Here is a 20,580-nt window from a genome sequence, read left to right on the forward strand (position 1 = left end):
GAAAAAATATTCTAAATTAATTAATTAAATAAAAATTTCCAAAACTTCCACTGAACTAAAAAACTCCAGGTCATATATATGCTTTAGAGGGTATAAGAATGGAAGGACAACAGATTGTAAAGACTTGGGGGGAAAAGGATATATCTAGAGCTAGGATGCCTGGGAGGGCCCTGGATAAAATAGAAAAAAACAAAAGAGAAAAAAGGTACTTAAGATTTGATTGGGGTGGGGGGGCAGCTTAGTGGCTCAGTGGATTAAGAGCCAGGCCTAGAGTTGAGAGGTCCTGGGTTCAAATTTGGCCTCAGTCACTTCTGAGCTGCATGACTCTGGTCAAGTCACTTAAGCCCCATTACCTAGCCCTTACTGCTCTTCTGCCTTCGAACCAATACACAGTATTGATTGGAAGACAGAGGGTAAAAGCTTAAAAAAAAAAGCTTTGATTATATTTGCAATCCTATCTAGGTTGATGAAGGGGTGCTTGAGGGTTTTTTGTTCAGTCTTCGACAGGGATCAGTCCAAGGGTTTCTTCAAGACAGGTTAACAGGTAGAAAGGTCAATTTGGGGTTTCTTAAAACAAGGCTGTCAGTATCATGGGGTGATGTCTTGATTTGCCCTAAATTGTATTTAAATGAGGCAGAGTTGCACAAAATCATCCTCCTCATTCTCTTTTAGAGTTATCAAAGTCTAATAGCAAGACAAAAGTCAAACCACTGGTGATGGCCGAGGGACAGTGATGACAAACCTATGGCATGGGTGCCAAAGAAGGCATGCAGAGCTGCACTCAGCTGCCCTTCCCCCCAACCCTCCCCTCCCCCCCAGAGTTTATTACTAGAAAGGCAGAGGGACTCAGACGGAGCTGCTCCCTTCCTCCTCTCCATCATGCCTAATGATATTTTTTTTTCATATCCCTGCCCCTTTGCCCAGCAGCCTAATGGGAGTGCCCAGAGGGTAAGGCTGGCAGCTCACAGGCAGCAGAGCTGGAGGGGAGCAGAGCACTTGGGCCACTCTCCTCCCCCTCTCTCCATCACTGAGGACATCCCTCACTTCACCCACCCCTCTGCCCAGCAGCCCAATGGGAGCCCTTTCTCCTTCCCCTGTGTGGGATAAAAGGGGCAGGATATGGCAAGAGGCCTGGGGGGGGGGGGAGTACAGTACTCCATCTCTAAAAGGTTTGCCATCACTGGTTTAGGATGCAGAAGATGACCTTGCCCGTCTGTCTAACCAAGACTAAGAGCTTCACAGAACCTTTTCCAGATGCCTTCATGGCCATTGTAATAAATTGTTCTCATTTGCCCATTCTCAACACCCTGAAATTTAGGTGTTTGTTCTTTAGTATGACAGTCAACTTTTTTTTTTTTTTAAAGATTCTTGTCTCTGAGAATCCATGTTTGCTTCCCTTTATGTTTTTATAGATTGTGGGTACAAGAAGTGTGGAGACTGGGAAGGAAGGAGATAAGATTTTAATTTTTCACTACTATGTCACAGATCTAATTCTTTCTTTGTGGCACTCATTTTCTTTGCTTCATCTTGGGAAAGTAAAGGAAAACAAATAGAACTCTTTCTCAGAAGACCTTGATTTTAAATCACAGAGTTCTTGGGAGGAAACCACTTTACAAAGTGCTTATATATGAATTATTTTTTTTTTCATTTACTTATTTGTTTAGTATATTAAAATTCCCAGGTAACTCTCCCTCTGAATTGAATGACTTTTCCTGGTACATCCTTGCCTATCTATGCTGTTTATTTTTCAGGCTGCGGTCAATATGTCTATTCCTATCTTTCCCAACTATGACCCCATTTCCTAGCCAGCCTACACCTTCAAGGCATGTTTTTGCTGGTAGCAATTCAATGTTATTGACAGCTGGAGATGCATTAAATAACTGAGTGCATGGGGAAAACAGGCAGTGAACTGGGCTTCCCACCCTTAAGGCTATGTAGCATAAGCATCCCTGTAATGAAAAGATTAAAAGGCCTCTTGTTTTGAAGATCAGTGAGGGGGGAGCAGGTTAACTTATAAATAGATACTGCCTGAAGCTCTGTGTTGCATGTCATTATTTTATAAATCTTTTTTTTTTTAAAGGATCGCATTATTAAAGACCAATTGGAAACTCCAGTCTCTTTTCATATTTTGGAGAGACCTTGTTGAAGCTCTGCTTTGTAATATTTGCTTCGATCATATTGGGTGACAAGCTCTGCTGTTTGGAACCATCTGTACATGGAAAATGAAGATGATGATGATGTTTCCTTTGCCAAATGGATGAGCAGCTTCTGGGGCCACAGCTGGATTGATGAAAATGAGAGAGATTTAAGAAACAACAGGGAACGCCGATCCCAGGATATCAGAGCTAGAAGGACCTCCCTGCCTTGTCCAGTAAGTTATTACTGCAGAACAAAAGTGGGGGAGTAAAAGATGGGGGGGTTGAGTCAAATTACTTTTTAAAGGCTCCATTGGCATGGCCAAATTTTCATGGCTTTTCCTTTAATTTTTTTACCCCATCTCTAAGCTCATCTGAACTTTTACTGAAACAACCCAAATCTCTTCCCATCTCTGAGATGGGAAACCAGCAGAGTTTTCTACATGAAAACAGTATTACAGGAGCAAAGCCTTGACTATGAAACTAGTAAGAGGGAAATGTTTGGGCCTATTCACATTGAAACTCAGAGACAAAAAGCAACACTTCTCCTTGTCTTCGGAATGCCAGTACTCTTCAGTTTTTGGGGGAAGTGTCACTCCTTATTATACAGCAGTAGAAGTATCTAATTCTTTATATAACCTTTTCTGACACCAAATAACAAGAAGTGGCCCTCTATTCTAACTTTCCTCAAGGCTAAAAGACATTGGAAATGTATTCGGGTGGGGGGAATTTTTTATTTTAGCACTGGGTTCCCCTGAACATAAGTTTTGGGAAATTTAATTCCCTTTTTATTCTCATGCAATGTAAAGAATAGCTAACCAATTTAAGTAATAAGTTATCTTTCAGCCCCCAGCCCCATGTCACTTATCAGATTCTGGTGACCTTGATAAATTTACTGAATTTTTCTAGCCCTTGGTTTTCTTATTTGTAAGAAATAATGGAGTTAGGCTAGTTTCCAAGTTCCAGTGATTTCCAAGTTGCTTTACACTTCTAGCATTCTTTGATTCTGTGGAGCTAGGCTGAAAAGGTACTTCAGATTACTTTGTAGATTAATGTACTTTATAAATTAATATATTCAATTTGGGCTTATAGTGGAAGCAGCTATCACAGTTTGGATTTTTAAAAAAAATTCCTTTTTGTTATTGTGAACTTGACAATGCAGAACAAAAATGAACAGCTTTTTATACAGAGAGGAACTGAAAAAAAAATACTGCACGAGTATGTGGCTGATGATGATGATGATACAACTTAAGGAATAACAGTCAGCCTTTTCAAAGATTCTTGCCTCTAAGATTTCATATTCCTTGCCCATCCTTTCCCTTTCTTTCCCTTTCTTCCTTTCCCTTCCCTTTATATTTTTAAAGTTTCTAGTTGTAGGGAATGGAGAGTTTGGAAGGAGGGAGATGAGATTTTAATTTTTTGTGTTTTATTTTGTATATTTCAAATTTAACATGCTGTTGCAACAGTGACCTGTATGTTTGTGTCATCTTCTAAATTTTCTTCTACTCTCTTTCTTTTTAATAATAATGACAACTTGGTTATAGAATAAATGTATTGTTCTAGACTTTTTGCCATGGTTTTCAATATTTTTTGTGTTACTATTGTTAGAGATGTTGATCTGTATTTTTTTCTTTGTTTTACTCTGGTTTAGCACATCTTAGGCTCAAGATATTGATAGTATTCTTTCTTCTCCTATTTTTGCAAACAATTTAATACAACATAATATTGAAAATTATTGTTCTTTTAAAGTTTGATGGAATTTGGTTGTAAATCTATCTGATCCAGAAATTATTTTCCTTTGGAAGTTTATATTTCAGTCTTTTTCCCCCCTGAGGTTGAGATATTTAAATTCTCTGTTTATAGTTCTGTGAATCTGGGTAAATTATATTTTTATAAATTTCATTTGTTGCCAATTTATTAACATGTAACTGGGAGAAATAATGATTTCCTTTATTTTTCTCAATTTATTGTAAATTAACCTTAATTTTTTTCATATCAACAACTAGATTTAAAATAATAAAATAAGTTAATAGTTTACTTATTTTGTGCTTAAAAATGAATTCCAGTCTTAATATTCACTTTACTTTTTTGTTTTCATTTTCCTTTATCTTATTTTATTTTAAGAATTTTTATTTTTTTATTTGTTCAGGAGTTTTTGTTTTATTGTTTTTATAATGCTTTTTTTAGAAAAATGTTTTAAGATATTAAATTTCCCATCAAGACTATATTGGCTATATCCCAAAAGATTTAGTGTATTTTTTCATTATTTTCATTTTATATACATATATGTATTGCTTCTGTGATTTGTTCTTTAATGCACTATTTCTTTAAGATTATATTACCTATGTCTATTTTAACTTTTAAAAAAGCTTTTAAAGCTTTTTAAAAAAGTATACTGTTTTCATATTGTCATCAATAAAGTATATATTTAACATTTCTGCTTTTCTGTGTTTATTCTTGAGGCATTTATATCCTAGTACATTGTCAATTTTTCTAGAGGTGCAACTAAAGTATACAAATTCCCTCCTATTATCATTCAATAATCACCAGAGAGCTATTATATCTAGCTTTTCTAACTATTAAGGCTCTTGTTTATTTTGTTAATTTGTCTAGAAGGACACATTGAGGTACTGTATCTGAATTTTAACTAAAAGTTCAGCTGAGGCAGATCTCTGAGTAAGATACCATTTATTAGCAGGAACATACAACCTGTCAATATATGGATCAGTGGCTTGCCTCCATTCAAGGAGGACAATTCCCCTTTTAGAGGGTTTGGGGATTACAGAAAAAAGACCAGATCAGGCTACATGACATAATGGGATTGAGGGCAAGATGATTGGTTATAGATAGAGCTGAGGCACTGAGAACAACATGATTGGTTGGAAGTTTAGTAATGGGGCTATCAATGACCCCCTTTTCTCTCATGAGACTAAGATGGGATCATTTTTGGAACCCAGGTACAAGATAATGGCCTAAACTTTTGGACAGCAAACCAGGCACCCTGGAAGGATGGCTTGGTTTTGTAAAGATAACATGCCCAGGGGCAACTAGATATCTCAATAGATTAGAAAACCAGTCCTGGATACTGGAGGCAAGTCACTTAACCCCCATTGCCTAGTCCTTACTGCTCCTCTTCTGCCTTAGATCCAATACTTTGTACTGATTCTAAGACAGAAGATAAGGGTTTGTTTTTTTTTTTAAGATATCAGGCCCAAACTCCTTTGCTTTCTCACACCTTCCTCAAAGTTATCAAAATTCTTTGAGACAAGAGTAGAGTAGTGATTGTCAGAGAATCTAGATTTGTAAACTTAATCCTTTACAGATCAACTGAATCCTAAACTAAGTTTAGAAACAAAGAATTATAACAGTTACAAGAACAAAATAATTATAGGACAAAATTTATTAATTGTAAATAAGATCAATAAATAAATGATACAGAATCAATCTTAATCTTCTCAGTACCAGCTGTTATTCTTTTCTGTTTCTCCTTATTATTCAATTAGCTATTATTTTTAGTATATAGATTGCTGTTATTTGATGCATATGTTAACTATTGATTTTCTTTTATTATTTAGGCACAATATTATTTACCTGCTTATCTCTTGCAAGGATATCTATTTTCTTATTCCTTTGTTGGAGTCCCTGATTTCCATTCCTTCTATTTTGAATTCTTCTGAAGTACAAAAATTTCAGCTTGAACTCTTCCTTTTAACCCAGTGTAAATCTTTGTTTCAATTTCTTTCTTGTTGGATTGTTGGATTCTGACTTATCTGGTTTCCTGACCATCTCCAATTTAAGGGGAGTTTGGTCCCTTTCCTATTTATGCTTATATAGTTAATTATATATTTTTTCCATCATAACCTCTTTACAAAGAAGGAAATGAACAAAGAAAAAGAATCTAATTAAAATTAGCATTCAATAAAATTGAAGTGGTTTGATTCCACTCCTCTTCCCCATCTCTCTTTACCAAGCAGACTATTATCCCTAGTTCTTACACTTAAAAACATTTTTTTAAGTTTGACCTTTATGTTTGACACCCTACAATGAAATTTGTTTTGCTTGTGGTTATTCCTTCCCTGACACTACCATCTCTTTTATACTTCTCTCTTCCCTTCTCTCTGCCCATTCCCTGTTGAATTTAATGTATTTCTATACCTAACTCTTTATGTGTTCAACTTCTTTTATTTATTTCACATAAAAATGAGTTTATTGAGTGCTATATGTTTATATACTTTTCCTTTCAAGTATTTCATTTATATAAAATAATGGATTCCCCCCTCTTCCTCATATTTCTACTTTATTCCTTTTTTGCTCCCTTTTCTTTCCTCTCTTAAAACCCCCCAAATAGAACAAACCACATCCAAGCCCTGCAATTGTCTTTTTTAATTCCTTCTGTTACTTTGGAAAAAAGGATTTTGAAGGGATATATGTTTCCTCTGGTCACTAAAAGGTAAGCATTCTTTTGATTGCTCTGACGTTTTTACCTTTCTAGGTTTCTTTTGACTTTTGTGTTTGCATGTCAAAATTTCTACTCAGCTCTGGGCTTTCCATCAAGAATTTCCAAATAAGATGGCATTTTCTTAGTCTTTACCCTTCTTGGCCCACTACATTTGACACTGTGGACCACTATCTTCTACTCTCTGCTCTTGGGGTTTTCCTGACATCATATTCCCCGATTGTCCTTTTACTGTCTGAGAGTTCTCCAGTCTCCTTTGCTGTTTTATCATCATTTCATGCCCTGCCTTCTGTTCTCTTCCTCCCCTAAATCTGTTCATTCAAGGTTCCCTCCAATGGTTTCTTTTCTTCTTCTACACTTTAATTGTTAGCACTCTGGTCAGCAACCATGGATTTAACCACCATCTCCATTCATATGACTCTCAGTTCTCTTTCTCTCTCTAGCTCTTGGCTTCAGTTCCCAGTCACCAGTTGCCTATTGGTCCTGAAAACATCATTAATTCAACATGTCCAAAATGGAACTAATTATTTTTCCTCAACATCCTCTTCTATTCAAAACTTCTTTATCTTTGCCACAGCATCAGCATTCTTCCAGTCTCAGTCCCAGATTTATAATGTCAGAATTTGCCATTTCTATCTTCACAATATCTCTCTTCATCACTCCCCAACTTGAAGTCTAAACTCCAAATGGTTTCCTATTGTTTGTAACATCAAATGTAAAAATCTCAAATCTCAATTTTTTTTAACTTTTCAAGTCTTTAAAAAAATTTTTTTTAGCACTTTCTGTTTCAGTATCAACTCTAAGAGAGAAGGGTAAGGGCTAGGTGACTTGCCCAGGGTCACAACTAGAATGAGTGAGACCAGATTTGAACCCTGGTCCTCCCAGCTCCACTCTTATCTACTGTGCCACCTACCTACTTCTAGTTTTCAGTCTTAAAGAGTCTGTTCCCAACCTATCTTTTCAGCCTCTCTCTACATTACTCCCTCTCCTGCACTCTATAATTCAGCAAAACTAGCCTTTTCTCTGTTTTTCACAATGGTTTCTCCATTTCCTGTTTTTGTGTCTTTAATAAGGGCTTGTCTGACATGCCTGGAATTCACTGCCTCCTTATCTCTGCTTCAGAGAATTTCTTCTTCCTTTAGAATGCAGCTGCATAAAGACTTTCCTGATTTCTCTAACTGCTAGTACAAAGCATTGAATTTAACTCCTTTCTTTATATTTGTATTTACATATTTTTTGTTGTACATATCTGTACCTACCTATATCTGTATTAGTCTCTTGAAGCTTTTTTGAAGTAGGGATTATTCCCACTTTATTCTCATATTCTTAGTACCTAGCACAGTACGTGGCACATAGTAGACATTAATATATACCAGTTGATTGATTTGCATTTCAAATCAGCTTTGATATTTTCATCAGGAATACTTGAAAATATTCCATTCTAATAGGATTTAACTTTTCCCTCATAGGATTATACACACACACACACACACACACACATATATATATATATATTTTTTTTTTAAGGCTGAATTATTCATTTTGTAAGCCTTTGTCTTTTATCATTTGGTATTATATTATAAGATTTTCTCTTCTTTATACTTTATAATAAACCTTACATACTTCTTTGTGGTGTTTGAACTCTTGCTTTCTTGGCTAATTCCAGTTTTTTGTTTGTTTTTTACTCAGAAGCTCTGGATTTTGACTGTGACTTTCTTGAGTGATTTCAGTTTGGTTTCTCTTTCAAGAGATGATTGGTGCATTCTTTTTTTTCTTTTCCCTCTCTCACAATTTCCTATGGTTATAATAGATCTGGACGGTTTTTAAAAATGATTTTTTGAAATACAGTTTTGTCTCTTTGGTTTTCAGGAAGTCTGATGATTCTTAGATTATTCCTCCTTAATTGGTTTCCCTGGCCTGTTGTTTTAGAGAATAGATACCTTATGTTTTCTTTTACTTTTTTCAATCTTTTGACTTTGTTCTATTTCTTATTGTTTCATTGATTTATTAAGTTGCTTGCTCCATTCTGTTTTTCAATGAGTCTACAACAACTCTCTCTCTACCTTATGTTCTAAGGTATTCGTCTTTCTTTATTTTCCTCCCCAACTCTCTTTCTCATTTTTAATTTTAATCTCTTGCTTTATTTCTTTCAGACATTCTTTTAGTTCTTGTAGCTAAGCCATTTTCTTCCAGTCTGGGGCTCTTCTTGTAGTTGTTGTGGAGTTATCTTGTCTTTAAGATTTATCTTTGAGGTAGAAGATGGCACAATGGAGTTGTGGTCTTGGGGTTAAGAAAAACTGAGTTTAAATCTGGCCTCAGACAATTGTTATCTTTCTGACCCTGGGCAAGTCACTAAACCACTGTCTGCTTCAGTTTCCTTAACTGTAAAATGGGGCTAATAATAGCATCTACCTCCTAGGGTTGATGTGAAGAAAACAAGATAATATTTGTAAAGCACTTAATATAGTGCCTAGAACATAGAGGGGATTTAATAAAATGCTTATTTCCTTCTTTCCTAATTTGTGGGCTTTCTCTCACCGGTAATATTTCTTCTTTGTGTTTGGTATATTTTTCTATTTAACTTGTGTTTTTAGCTCATCTTCTTGGCTCGGGATTTTGTGCTTGAGATATTACCCTTCTCATGCTTTTGAATGGATTGAACAGGAGAAGTAATCTGAATGCTGTGGCTTCAATTTATCTTCTTTTTAAAAAAAAAATTAAAACCCTCACCTTCCACTTTAGAATTAGTACTGTGTATTGGCTCCAAGGCAGAAGAGTGGTAAGGGCTAGGCAATGAGGGTTAAGTGACTTGCCCAGGGTCACCCAGCTGGGAAGTGTCTGAGGTCAGATTTGAACCCAGAACCTCCCATCTCTAGGCTTGGCTCTCAATCCACTCACCCACTTAGCTGCTTCGTTTCTGTCTCTCTTAATGGTGTGACTGGTATTGGACTTTGCCTTTTCCTTCAGTCCCTGGCTTCTGTCTTGTGGTGGTCCACTGCAGGTTCTGGCCTTTGCTGGTCTCCATCTTCTCCTTGCACAATACCTAATTGGGACTGATAGGCCAATGTGTGATGTTGGAGATAATGTCAGTGTAGGTCTTGTCACTACTGCTGAGGTTGGTCTGGCTCTGCCTCTTTGACTCAAAAGACTCACCTTGACTCACCTTGTTCAAGGACCCATTATGAGTCATGGGCTTATCCTTTTCTCCTGTTTTGCCAGGCAAGGGCCCAAATGTGGCTCTAATCTCTCTCTTTGGTGGAGTTTGCCCTGCCCTGCACCTGCCTCTCCACCTTGCCCTTCAGCTTCCTGTCTGGATCTCAGTCACTTTAAGGGATCTCCTGCTGACTTTCCTGTCCCAGCAACCCCTCCTCCCCTCCAGGGTTTCCCACATTTACTTGAACTGGCTTCCTTGGCTTTGCTTCTCTCTTCCAGCCTTCACAGCTTGAATTTATGTTGCTGCTTTCGTTTTACATGGCCTAGTGGATAACATGCTGGTCTTGAAGGGAGGGAAACTTGGATTTCATTCCTGCTTTAAGATACCTAAAACCAGCGAACCTGGGCAAGTAACTTGGACTTGGGAAGCTTCGGTTTCCTTTTTTTGTAAAATGTGGAAATAGCATCAGTCTCAAAAGGTTAGACTGAGGATCAAATGAGATAATGTAAGTAAATGTTTTGCAAATCTTAAAGCTTTATATAAATGTGAGCTGTTATTATTATTCCTTTCCATATATATATATATATATATTTTTTTTAAACCCTTACCTTCCACCTTAGAATTAATACTACATATTGGTTCTAAGGTGGTAAGGGCTAGGCAATGAGGGTTAAGTGACTTGCCCAGGGTCACACAGCTGGGAAGTGTCTGAGGTCAGATTTGAACCTTATATATTTTTATATATTTTTTGTCATATATTTTTTTGAATGTCAGTGACCTTGAGACAATTGGAAAGCATTGCTTAATAAATCAATATTCTCAGAAGATCTGACTTTCCCCCCTCAGTCATTTTATCTTTTTTTCTTGTTACAGAAGTAATGTGGTTACATCATAGTCCCCAATTCTTTGTCTTCCTTGGAATTTGTTTTTTTTTAGAGGAAGGAAGTAGTAGGCAACATCTATCTATCTATCTATCTATCTATCTATCTATCTATCTATCTATCTATCTATCTATCTATCTATCTATATGTATATGTGTATGTATATACACATAAATAAATAAAATACACATAAATAAAAAAGAAGTGTTTTATGTATATGTGTATGTATATACACATATACATAAAACACTTCTTTTTTATTTTTATTTTTTAATTTTAATAATTTAAATTTAAATTTATTAAATAAATTTTAATTAATTAATTTGATTAATTTAGAATATTTTTACATGGTTACATGATTCCTGTTCTTTCCCTCCCCTCCTTCCTTCCCCCTCCCATAGCCAATGAGCAATTCTATTGGGTTTTACATGTGTCATTGATCAAGACCCATTTCCATACCATTGATATTTGTACCAGGGTGATTACTTAGAGTCTACATCCCCAATCATATCCCCATTGACCCATGTGATCAAAGAGTTGGTTTTCTTCTGTGTCTCTGTTCCCAGAGTTTTTTCTCTGGATGTGGATAGTGTTCTTTCTTGTAGATGCCTCCGGGTTGTTCAGGATCACTGCATTGCTGTTATAGAGAAGTCCATTGCATTCGATTGTAGGCAACCCCTTTTTGAGTTTCAAAAGGTCATGATTGTGAACCAACTGGGAGTCTAGAAAGGAGCCTAGGAGCCTGGTCGATGACAGGTAGTTTTGATTCCCCAAGGAATAAGGAGTAACTTTCAGGACTTAGCCCAGTGATAGCTGAGATATGGACTCATTCAGTAGCAGAGATGAATTTGGACCTGAATTTAATAGATCTATTGCTATGTAGAAACCGTGTTAAATCTAAGCTCAATCTCCCTAGGCACTGAGGAAGTATAAGTGAGACTCTGCTCCTGGAAAATTAGGGGAAAATATTATACTGCTCTTCTTGCTCTGACTTCTAAATAAATTTCCCTTGTAAAAAGCAAATGGATGTTAACTGATTACTAGAACTCAGGTATGTGAAGGCTTAAAATTTTTAGTAGGAGTTTAAACAAAAGTCAGGAGAACCTTTGGTAAACAGAAAAGACTTAGTTTATTTTTAGGAAAGTACTGATAACGGCTAGGAAATAACATATACAATTCTCTATAACAGGTACTGGGCAAAGGTGACTAATAGAGGGAGGGATACCTGGAATGCTCAAGCTGATAGTATTAGAGAAAAGACACCCAACCCTTCAGGGATACCCCAAGAACTTTGATGAAGAGATGTGGCCTACTTTGTTCCAAGAGAATAAAGACAGAGAAAAAGTGAACTAAAATATCAAAATGAATCACTGGGTGATGTTTTTTGACTTGCTCTTAAGCTGAATTTTGAGGTAGAATTGTACAAAGTCATCAGCTTCACTCCTTTTCAGAGTCATTCAATGACTTGAATATAAAGAAGGAAATTATAAGTAAATTAGGTGAATGCAAAATAGTATACCTGTCAGATCTTTGGGAAAGGAAAGATTTCAAGGCCAAACTAGAGTTAGAAAAAAATTACAAAATGTAAAATAAATAATTTTGATTGCATGAAAATAAAAAAGATACTGTACAAACAAAACCAATGCAACCAAAATTAGAAGGGAAGCAACAAATTGGGAAAAAATCTTTATAACAAAAACCTCTGACAAAGGTCCATTTACTCAAATATGCAAGGAGCTAAATCAATTGTACAAAAAAATTAAGCCATTCCCCAATTGATAAATGGGTAAGGGACACGAATAGGCAATTTTCAGATAAAGAAATCAAAATAATCAATAAGCACATGAAAAAGTGTTCTAAATCTCTTATAATTAGGGAAATGCAAATCCAGAGTCATTCAAGTCCAGTGGCAGCTCAAAAGTAAAGATGTCTGGTGAGGCCCTGGTGCAAAGTGGACTGCCTTGGCTTCTTTGATGTTTAACCAAGTGCTAAGCCCTCCACATTGCCTACTTTCCCTGTGTTCATGGCCATTGGAAAAAGTTGTTCTAAACAGTCAATTCTATTAGGAGAAGTCTTTGCATGCCTGAGGTAGACACTACCCTAACTCATCAATGAATTTGAGTCCTATCAGTTACCCTCAACCTGGTTTATTCTGTCTACTGAAATGGTTTACACGGATGTGGCCACTGTGCATGCAATAGATTTTTGGAGCCACACATGAGACCTAGGCTTACTAAAGGATGAGCAATCTTGAAAAGGGCTTGGCAAATAGAGGTGCTAGTTCTTCCTAAAAACTCTGTACATCCCATATGGAGATTATTAGGAAAATATCATACCATATTGTGCATTTTCATTCCTATGCATTTTGATGTTTTTATTATGGTCAATTTAGAGAAGCATGTGACACAAGTGCAGCCTAAAGGCTTTATGTCACAAATGCATGAAGCTAATCTATTCAGCTTTTCATAGAAAATACAAAATTCTGTAATTAATAAGCAAAAATAATATTTTTTGGAAAGTGATTTAGCCAAGTAAAATAGGAATTAAATGACTTGCACACAACAATATCCCACTGCATTTAGGAAACACGGTCTGAATAGAGAGAGAACACTCCTGAAATGTATTCAGGAAATCTTAATTAAATTACATTTAGCAATTCAACTAATGACTTGGTTTATATCCCTCCTCCCAGTGAATTAGTATTTTCTACTTCTTTCTTGCTTACCTGAAACATTTTAAGAACAAATGAGATTTATGTGTATTTAGAATTGTAAAAAGGAATTCTACAAAATCATGTTATTAATTTTGTTCCCATTTCCTATAACTTCATCTTCTTACAGTGATCCACTTGAGGTACCTATGATTTTAGATTTTAAAGCTTGTAGGGAATTCAGTGGTCATCTACTCTGAGTTCATTTTGCAGAAAAGGAAACTGAGGCATAGAGAGATTAAAGTAACTTGCTTGAGGTCTTACAGCTAGTAAATGGTAAAACCAGATTCTAAACCTAGAATCTCTGACTCCAAATGCTCTCTTTCTAGGCTCTTCCCTTTTGGAATTATAAATAACCTGCCATCTGCCTCATCATGTACAAAAGAAGAGTTTGCTATCAGCGATCCATTTACATGTTGCATACTCCTATCTAAAGCAAAAGTCTTAGAGCTTTATGAGCCTCATGATCCATTCTAAACCATTGTAATGTCCTGGGTATATTTAGTATGCAAGAACATGAAATACCTCAGGGCAGGGGTTGGATACCCTCAGGAAACCTTACTCTCTGGCAGGGCGTATTGTAATCTGCAACTTCAGCCAAAATGAACAAAGAAAATTGCCTTTACAGGCTTACTGACCTTTATGAAATCAGAACAAAGGAATATGAAGCCAGCTTCCCTATTTGTCTGCTTCCCTACTACCCAGTGACAGTGCATTGAGAGAAACCATAGAATGAGCCAAAAGGACAGTAATGAAATGGCTTCTTGATTTCTACAGATTTGTAGTGCTTTCCTCTTCTGTTCTTTCATTTCTATATATATGTCATTTCTTTCAAACCCTTCCCTTCCATCTTAGAATCAATACTGTGTACTGGCTCCAAGGCAGAAGAGTGGTAAGGGCTAGGCAATGGGGGTTAAGTGACTTGCACAGGGTCACCCAGCTGGGAAGTGTCTGAGGCCAGATTTGAACCCAGGACCTCCCATCTCTAGGCCTGGCTCTCAATCCACTGAGCTACCCAGCTGCCCCCTTAGTCATGTCATTTTTAGAGTGAGCAAAAGTTTCACATTTCTACTATTAATCACATTTTAACTCAGTCTATTGATTGTGGCTCTAGGACTTAAGTGGCATCATGCATTATATGCACTGAAAATTTTTGATTTGTGGTTGAAATATTGAACTCCTTTACTTATGATTTTTCTGGATGTAGAATACTTTTCAGGAAGTGATCTACTAGTTGGAGAACTAGGTAGTGGTAGTCTCTCGGTGATCGAGAATGACTATAGCTCCCTTCATGATGTGATTTAAGGAAATTTTCCTCTATTTCACCAGGAAACAGATTTGTCCTAATTGTGCCCTTTTTTATGTGTACTCAATTCTGGTGTAGTAGCCAAATGAAAGACTTTGTTTCACCACACAGTAAAGGGGGAAAAAGTCACAGCATCCATGCGCATGCTTTGAAGCAGAGGGTCTTTCATTCCCTCTAGTTGCAAGCGGACTCCCCTAACCATCAGTGTGGTTTTAGCACATGTCAGAACCGACTGCACACACTAGGAATGGAACTCAGCCACTTCCCCATTACACTTTATTTTATGAGGGAAACAACTTACATTTTATAATTGAGATTACAGACTTTCAGGGGTGAGTCAAGGTAGTAGAGAAAGCTCTCAACTGAGCTTCCCCACTGTTCCCTACCAAGCAACTTTAAAATATCATCTCAAATCAAATTCTGGAGTGGCAGAGCCACCAAAAAGCCAGTGAGACACTCTTCCTGCCCCTGACCACATAGGTGGTCCGAAAGAGGGATCTGTGATGTAGGAGTAGACTGGTCTGGAACCCATGTGATTTCAACCTCAGTGATGGGAGTAGGTGGCGGTGACAGAAATAGCAGCAATTTTCAGGGCTTTCAAGTCAGAGGTGGAAAGGGGGCCTAGAAATTGGTCCTGGGAGAGATTACAGGGGACCCCTAAACTAGTACTGAGTACAATGTCAGATACTTTCAAATTCCATTACCCTTATCTGCTTCTGTATCATAGTTCAAAGGTGGAGAGAAGCATTCTGATAAGGAGGGTGTAGGGATTGGGTGGGGCAGCTGGGTGGCTCAGTGGATTGAGAGCCTGGGTTCAAATTTGACTTCAGACACTTCATAGCTATGTGACCTTGGACAAGTCACTTAATCTCATTTGCTTTGCCCTTACCACTGTCCTGCTTGGAACCAGCACACAGTATTGATCCTAAGATGGAAGGTGAGGGTTAAAAAAATATTAAATGAAAAAAATAATAAAAAAGGTAGTGGAAGCCTTGAGGGGCAATATAATTTCCAGTTCTAAGAGATCAGGGACCCTCAGGAATTGTATTGTGTCTAATCCCAAGGGAGTAGAAACCCTAAGGAATAGCATCTATTGATTTAGAATCTTCCAGAATAAAGACAGAAAGTAGAGACCAAGAGAGCAGTAACCACACCTCTCCCCTGATTATACCACTGTGGAAGCACAAAAAAAAGTTCTCTAGCCCTCGAGAACTAGCTCTGAAAATAGCAGTGTAAAAAAACCTGAAGCTTTATATAATGCCCATCTACCCCTTACTCTAGGAAGAGAGCCCAACATTAATAAAATTTCCAAATCAAGAAATGGGCTGGAAAAATGAGCAAAAAACAACAAAGAACCTAACCATTAAAATCTATGGTGATGGAGAAGATCAAGAAACAAACTCGGAAAAACAATGAAGTCAAAACAACTGCAACCGAAGCCTCAAAGAAAAAAATGGGAATTGGTATAGTCCAAGAAGAATTCCTAGAAGAGCTAAAAAGTTATTTTCAAAATCAAATAAGAGTGGAAGAGGAAAAATTAGGTAAGGAGATGAAAGTAAAGAAACAACACATGAAAAGGTAATTAATAGCATGGTAATGGGGCACAAAAAAAATCTTAAAAAACAAAACTGGCCAATTAGAAAGAAAAGGTATAAAGGTTCACTGAACAAGATAATTTCTTAAAAATTAGAATTGATGGGGCAGTTAGGTGGCTCAGTGGATTGAGAACCAGGCCCAGAGATGGGTGGTCCTAGGTTCAAATCTGGCCTTGAACACTTCCTAGCTGTGTGACCCTGGGCAAGTTACTTAACCTCCATTGCCTAGCCCTTACAATTCTTCTGCCTTAGAACCAATACACAGTATTGTTGATTGAAGGTAAGGTTTTAAACAAAATTAGAATTGGGCAAGTGGAAGCTAATAATTCCATGAGATAATCAAGAAATAATAAATGGAAAATAATAGGAAAAAAAAAGAAGGATATATGAAATATCTCTTGGGAAAAATAACTGATCTGGAAAATAGTTTAAGGAGAGGTTTAAGAATTATTTGACTACTGAAAAGTCATAATCAAAGAAAGAATGTAGACATCATATTTCAAGAAATTATCAAGGAAAACTGCCCAGATATCTTAGAACCAGAGGGCAAAATAGAGATAGAAAGAATCTATTGATTATTACCGGAAAGATTCAGGTAATCATTACCTGAAAGAAAGATCCCAAAATGAAAATTCCCACAAATTGTAGCCAAATTTTAGGGTATCAAGATCACAGAGAAAAAAACTTCAAGTCCCTAAAAAGAAACCATTCAACTATGATGAAATGCACAATTAGGACTACAGAAGATTTAGTAGCTAAAACATTAAGGGAGTGGAGGTCTTGGAATGTCATATTCCAGAAGGCAAAAGAACTAGGATTACAACCAAGAATATCTTATACAGAAAAATAGTATAATCTTTCAAGGGAAAAATGGATATTTAATGAAATAGAGTATTTTTGAGCATTCCTAATGAAAAAACTAGAGCTGAATAGAAAATTTAACTTTCAAATACAAGATTCAAGAGAAGCATGAAAAGGTAAACATGGAAGAGAAATCATAAAGGGGTCATTATGGTTAAACTGCTTACATTTCTATATGGAAAATGATACATGTGACATCTAATAACTTTATCATTCTTAGGGCATTTAGAAGGATTCTGCACAGAAAGAATATATGAAAGTGAGTTATTATGTTGGGATGATGAAACAATGGAAAAGTGAGAACAAGAGATACCCTGAGAGAAATGGGAGAAGAAATATGTGGGAAATTATCTCACAAAAGAAATACTCAAGGGGGAGCTTTGTTTTCCATATTTTTATTTTTATGCAAAACATACTTCCATATTGGTCATTATTGTAAGAGCACACTCCTACATAAGCAAAACCCCCAAATAAAGTCAAAGATACACTGATGTGAAAGACAACTCCAACAATTTTTTCTCCGGAGCTGGATAGCATTTCCAATCATAAGTCTTTCAGGATTATCCTATATCGGTGTGTTGATGAGAGTAGCCAAGTTTTCACAGATAATCATTATCCAATATTGCCTTTATTGTATACAATGTTCTCCCAGTCCTGCTTATTTCACTCTACATTAGTTCTCCCCGTATCGTTTACCAATTCAGTAACAATATAAACAAAATTATACAGTGATATTTATTACTCTTTTTTCAGTCCTAACCAAAGCTCTCATTATTTAGACCTTTTATTTTCCTTATTAGGAGAACATACATTGGTGAGCATGCAGATTTTCTTCCCCAAGTTAAAACTTGTTGAACTAGATTTTCCCAGTTCCAAAGGCAATCTTGAGAAACTGCTAGTTCATATTTTACTAGTAGAGCAGAACAAGAACTGAATGATGATCCTTGGACATCCAGCCCAAATTGTGAATGACTTGCCTATGCTTCCTCATACTAAAATGCATGTTAATTAAAGCTGTTTCAGAATGGATTTTGTTAACCAGAAAGCCAATATAGATATTTTGCTTGTATTAATATGGAACAATTTTTTCTCCTTTCTTTAGACACAGTTTGCTGCCCTTCCCATGACCAGCACTCATGGATCCTCTAGAGTTGTTCCAGTTTCTGGCCACCCTCGAAGGCATTCTCAGGAGGACTATGGCTTCCAAGGCCATCATCATATGAAGGCAAAAATATGCTCCCAGAGTGGTTCATTGCAGGGGCAAATGGAACCCAAAGGCAGATCACATTCCATCCAGGAATTTTCAGAACACTTTGAGCAGCAACTCTGTTTTAGAACCAAAAGATCAGTCTCTTTGGTATGTAAATAGACATTATTAGATATCTGGAACCTCTTTAGAAATATGGATTCCTTTGGAATCACCTTGTTCACTGACAACTAGATATATATGATCAACTTACTCTCTGCTTATTGTTATCTAAGAGTCTCATTCTGAATGAATGAATGAGAAAGGCACTATCTCATTCTAAATTAAAAATAAACAGACCTTGTTAACCATAGGTTTTTAATAATAATATGGGGGTTTAATAATTCCTTGAACGAAAGGGGCAGCTGGGTGGCTCAGTGGATTTACCAGTCTTCTGCCTTGGAGACAATACACGGCATTGACTACAAGACCGAAGGTAAGGGTTTCAAAAAAAAGAAGTTAAATGACTTGTCTGGGGGTCACACAGCTAGTAAGCATCTGAAGCTACATTAAAACTTAGATCTTCATGACTCTAGGACTAAGTGTCCACTGCATCACCAGTCTCTACTGTCTCTTGGGATCAGGGATGTTTTCATGATGTGACTACACTGTAGTCACACCTACCTTTGCACCCTACCTCTTCTACCCATCTGAATTTGCCTTAGGTAGCAGGATTGATAGTTATAGTTCTGGTCAGAAGGAAAAGTAGTGATTATTGTAACCAAGAAATAATGTTCTAAATTGACTAAATAAATTAATTTAAAAAAAAAAGAAGGAAAAGTAAGGGGAATTAGGTTAGATATGCACCTGACTGGCATAAAACAAGGCCCCCTTCCATTTCTTTAAGATGATTTTAATACTTATTTTTTCATATGTGCCTAAAATGACAAACACTTTTATAACAACCTTAGTTTTAGGCTGATCTATTATAAGACTTTCCAGATTTGGAGCCTGATGTGTAAAGGCTGCTTTGTTCAGAAATAGAAAACTATCATGACCAATGCTTATACCATTTTGGTTGCAATGCTAGGATAAATACCAAGCATTGTCAGCTGTTATGACTTTATAGTTCTCTGATCCTTCCCTTTCAGGAACCTGAGGCCAAAAAGGAGAGAAAAGAGAGGGAGAGCCTGAGAATCAGTACAGAAGCCCATCAGGAAACAGAGGAAAGAAGAAAACTGAAGGAAAAGAAGCAGGGAGAAGCAAGCATGGGAGTCCTGACCAAAAAGAGTCATGAGTAGCTCATTATTTTCACATGACAACCATATGTAAAGTAGGTGAACGTTGTTTGATGGATGTTTTAGATGTTATAAGACTGGAGAGTCAAATCTGTAAAAGAAAGTAGTCATGGGGCAGTGGAACCTGGAATAAAAAACAAAACAAACATGAAAAAACCCACTAGATGATCTTTGTCCAGGATTGGCATTTAGCATGTTTTCTCTCTTTCCTTTGATATGCTAGAGGTTTCCTTTGTTTCCTTTTCAAGAGAAGAAGAGGACCAATGTAATTTTAATAGAGTAAATTAATTCTTGAAAATGGAAATAAAGATATTTAAAGAACTCCAATACATCTCCATCCTATCCCCTACTTTCACTGTCCCTAATCCTAAATAAGTTATTTGAATGATTCTAAAGTTGTATGCTTATTACCTAATTTTTTTTTCTGTGTTATACATGCCTCCATCCTATCTCCCACTTTCACTTTCTCTAATCCTAAATAAAAGTTATTTGCATGATTTTAAACTACTTCATATAAAACTGAAACCCCCAAACAAAACCCCAAATGCTTTCATGTTCATTTCGACTCCAAATGTTCTTTCTCTGAGGTACTCATTTTTCTTTAAGCGTTAAATTCTGATACTTTTGTGGGACTCTGGGTGGAATTTGAATGTGTAAATAAACTTGGATGGAATTAAGATTGTAAATTTATTTGATTACAATACATGGGTTTGTGGACCAAAAAGACTCAATACAAAGTGTTTAGTGAACTGGGAGTGGGCATGGGGATGAGGGTGTCTTACCGCTTGCATCTTGAAGTTGTTTGTCCTTTGTTTTTTGAAGACCAAAGGCATCATCAATATGATATTTTGACTTGCAAGCTAGTTAGATTTGAGAGAGACACCATTTTGCAAAGTTGCTGGCCTCACTCTCTCCAGTCATTGAAGTGGAATGAGGGGAATGGTATTTAGTTTTCCTAACCTGAAAAGGAAGAGTCAGCTGTTCTTTAGAGAAGCCTG

The 20,580-nt window shown here is 36.6% G+C and overlaps 1 protein-coding gene across 1 annotated transcript; it reads left to right on the top strand.

The window, feature by feature from the left end:
• The first annotated feature begins 1,837 nt into the window (after positions 1 to 1,837).
• On the top strand, positions 1,838 to 20,259 carry LNP1 (leukemia NUP98 fusion partner 1). The gene is made up of 3 exons (XM_003341188.4): positions 1,838 to 2,371; positions 18,201 to 18,455; positions 19,436 to 20,259. The coding sequence occupies exons 1-3, from the start codon at positions 2,216 to 2,218 to the stop codon at positions 19,583 to 19,585; spliced, it is 561 nt and encodes a 186-aa protein (XP_003341236.1). The 5' UTR covers positions 1,838 to 2,215; the 3' UTR covers positions 19,586 to 20,259.
• Positions 20,260 to 20,580: the final 321 nt, after the last annotated feature.

Source organism: Monodelphis domestica, chromosome 4 (genome assembly GCF_027887165.1).
Source record: "Monodelphis domestica isolate mMonDom1 chromosome 4, mMonDom1.pri, whole genome shotgun sequence".
Classification (NCBI taxonomy): Eukaryota; Metazoa; Chordata; class Mammalia; order Didelphimorphia; family Didelphidae; genus Monodelphis; species Monodelphis domestica.

Bases quoted from the DNA above. Each gene is read 5' to 3' on its own strand.
- LNP1 (XM_003341188.4), top strand. From the start codon at position 2,216: ATGGAAAATGAAGATGATGATGATGTTTCCTTTGCCAAATGGATGAGC. The intron at 2,372-18,200 runs GTAAGTTATTAC...TCCTTTCTTTAG, and splicing joins GGACCTCCCTGCCTTGTCCA to ACACAGTTTGCTGCCCTTCC. The intron at 18,456-19,435 runs GTATGTAAATAG...CTTCCCTTTCAG, and splicing joins CCAAAAGATCAGTCTCTTTG to GAACCTGAGGCCAAAAAGGA.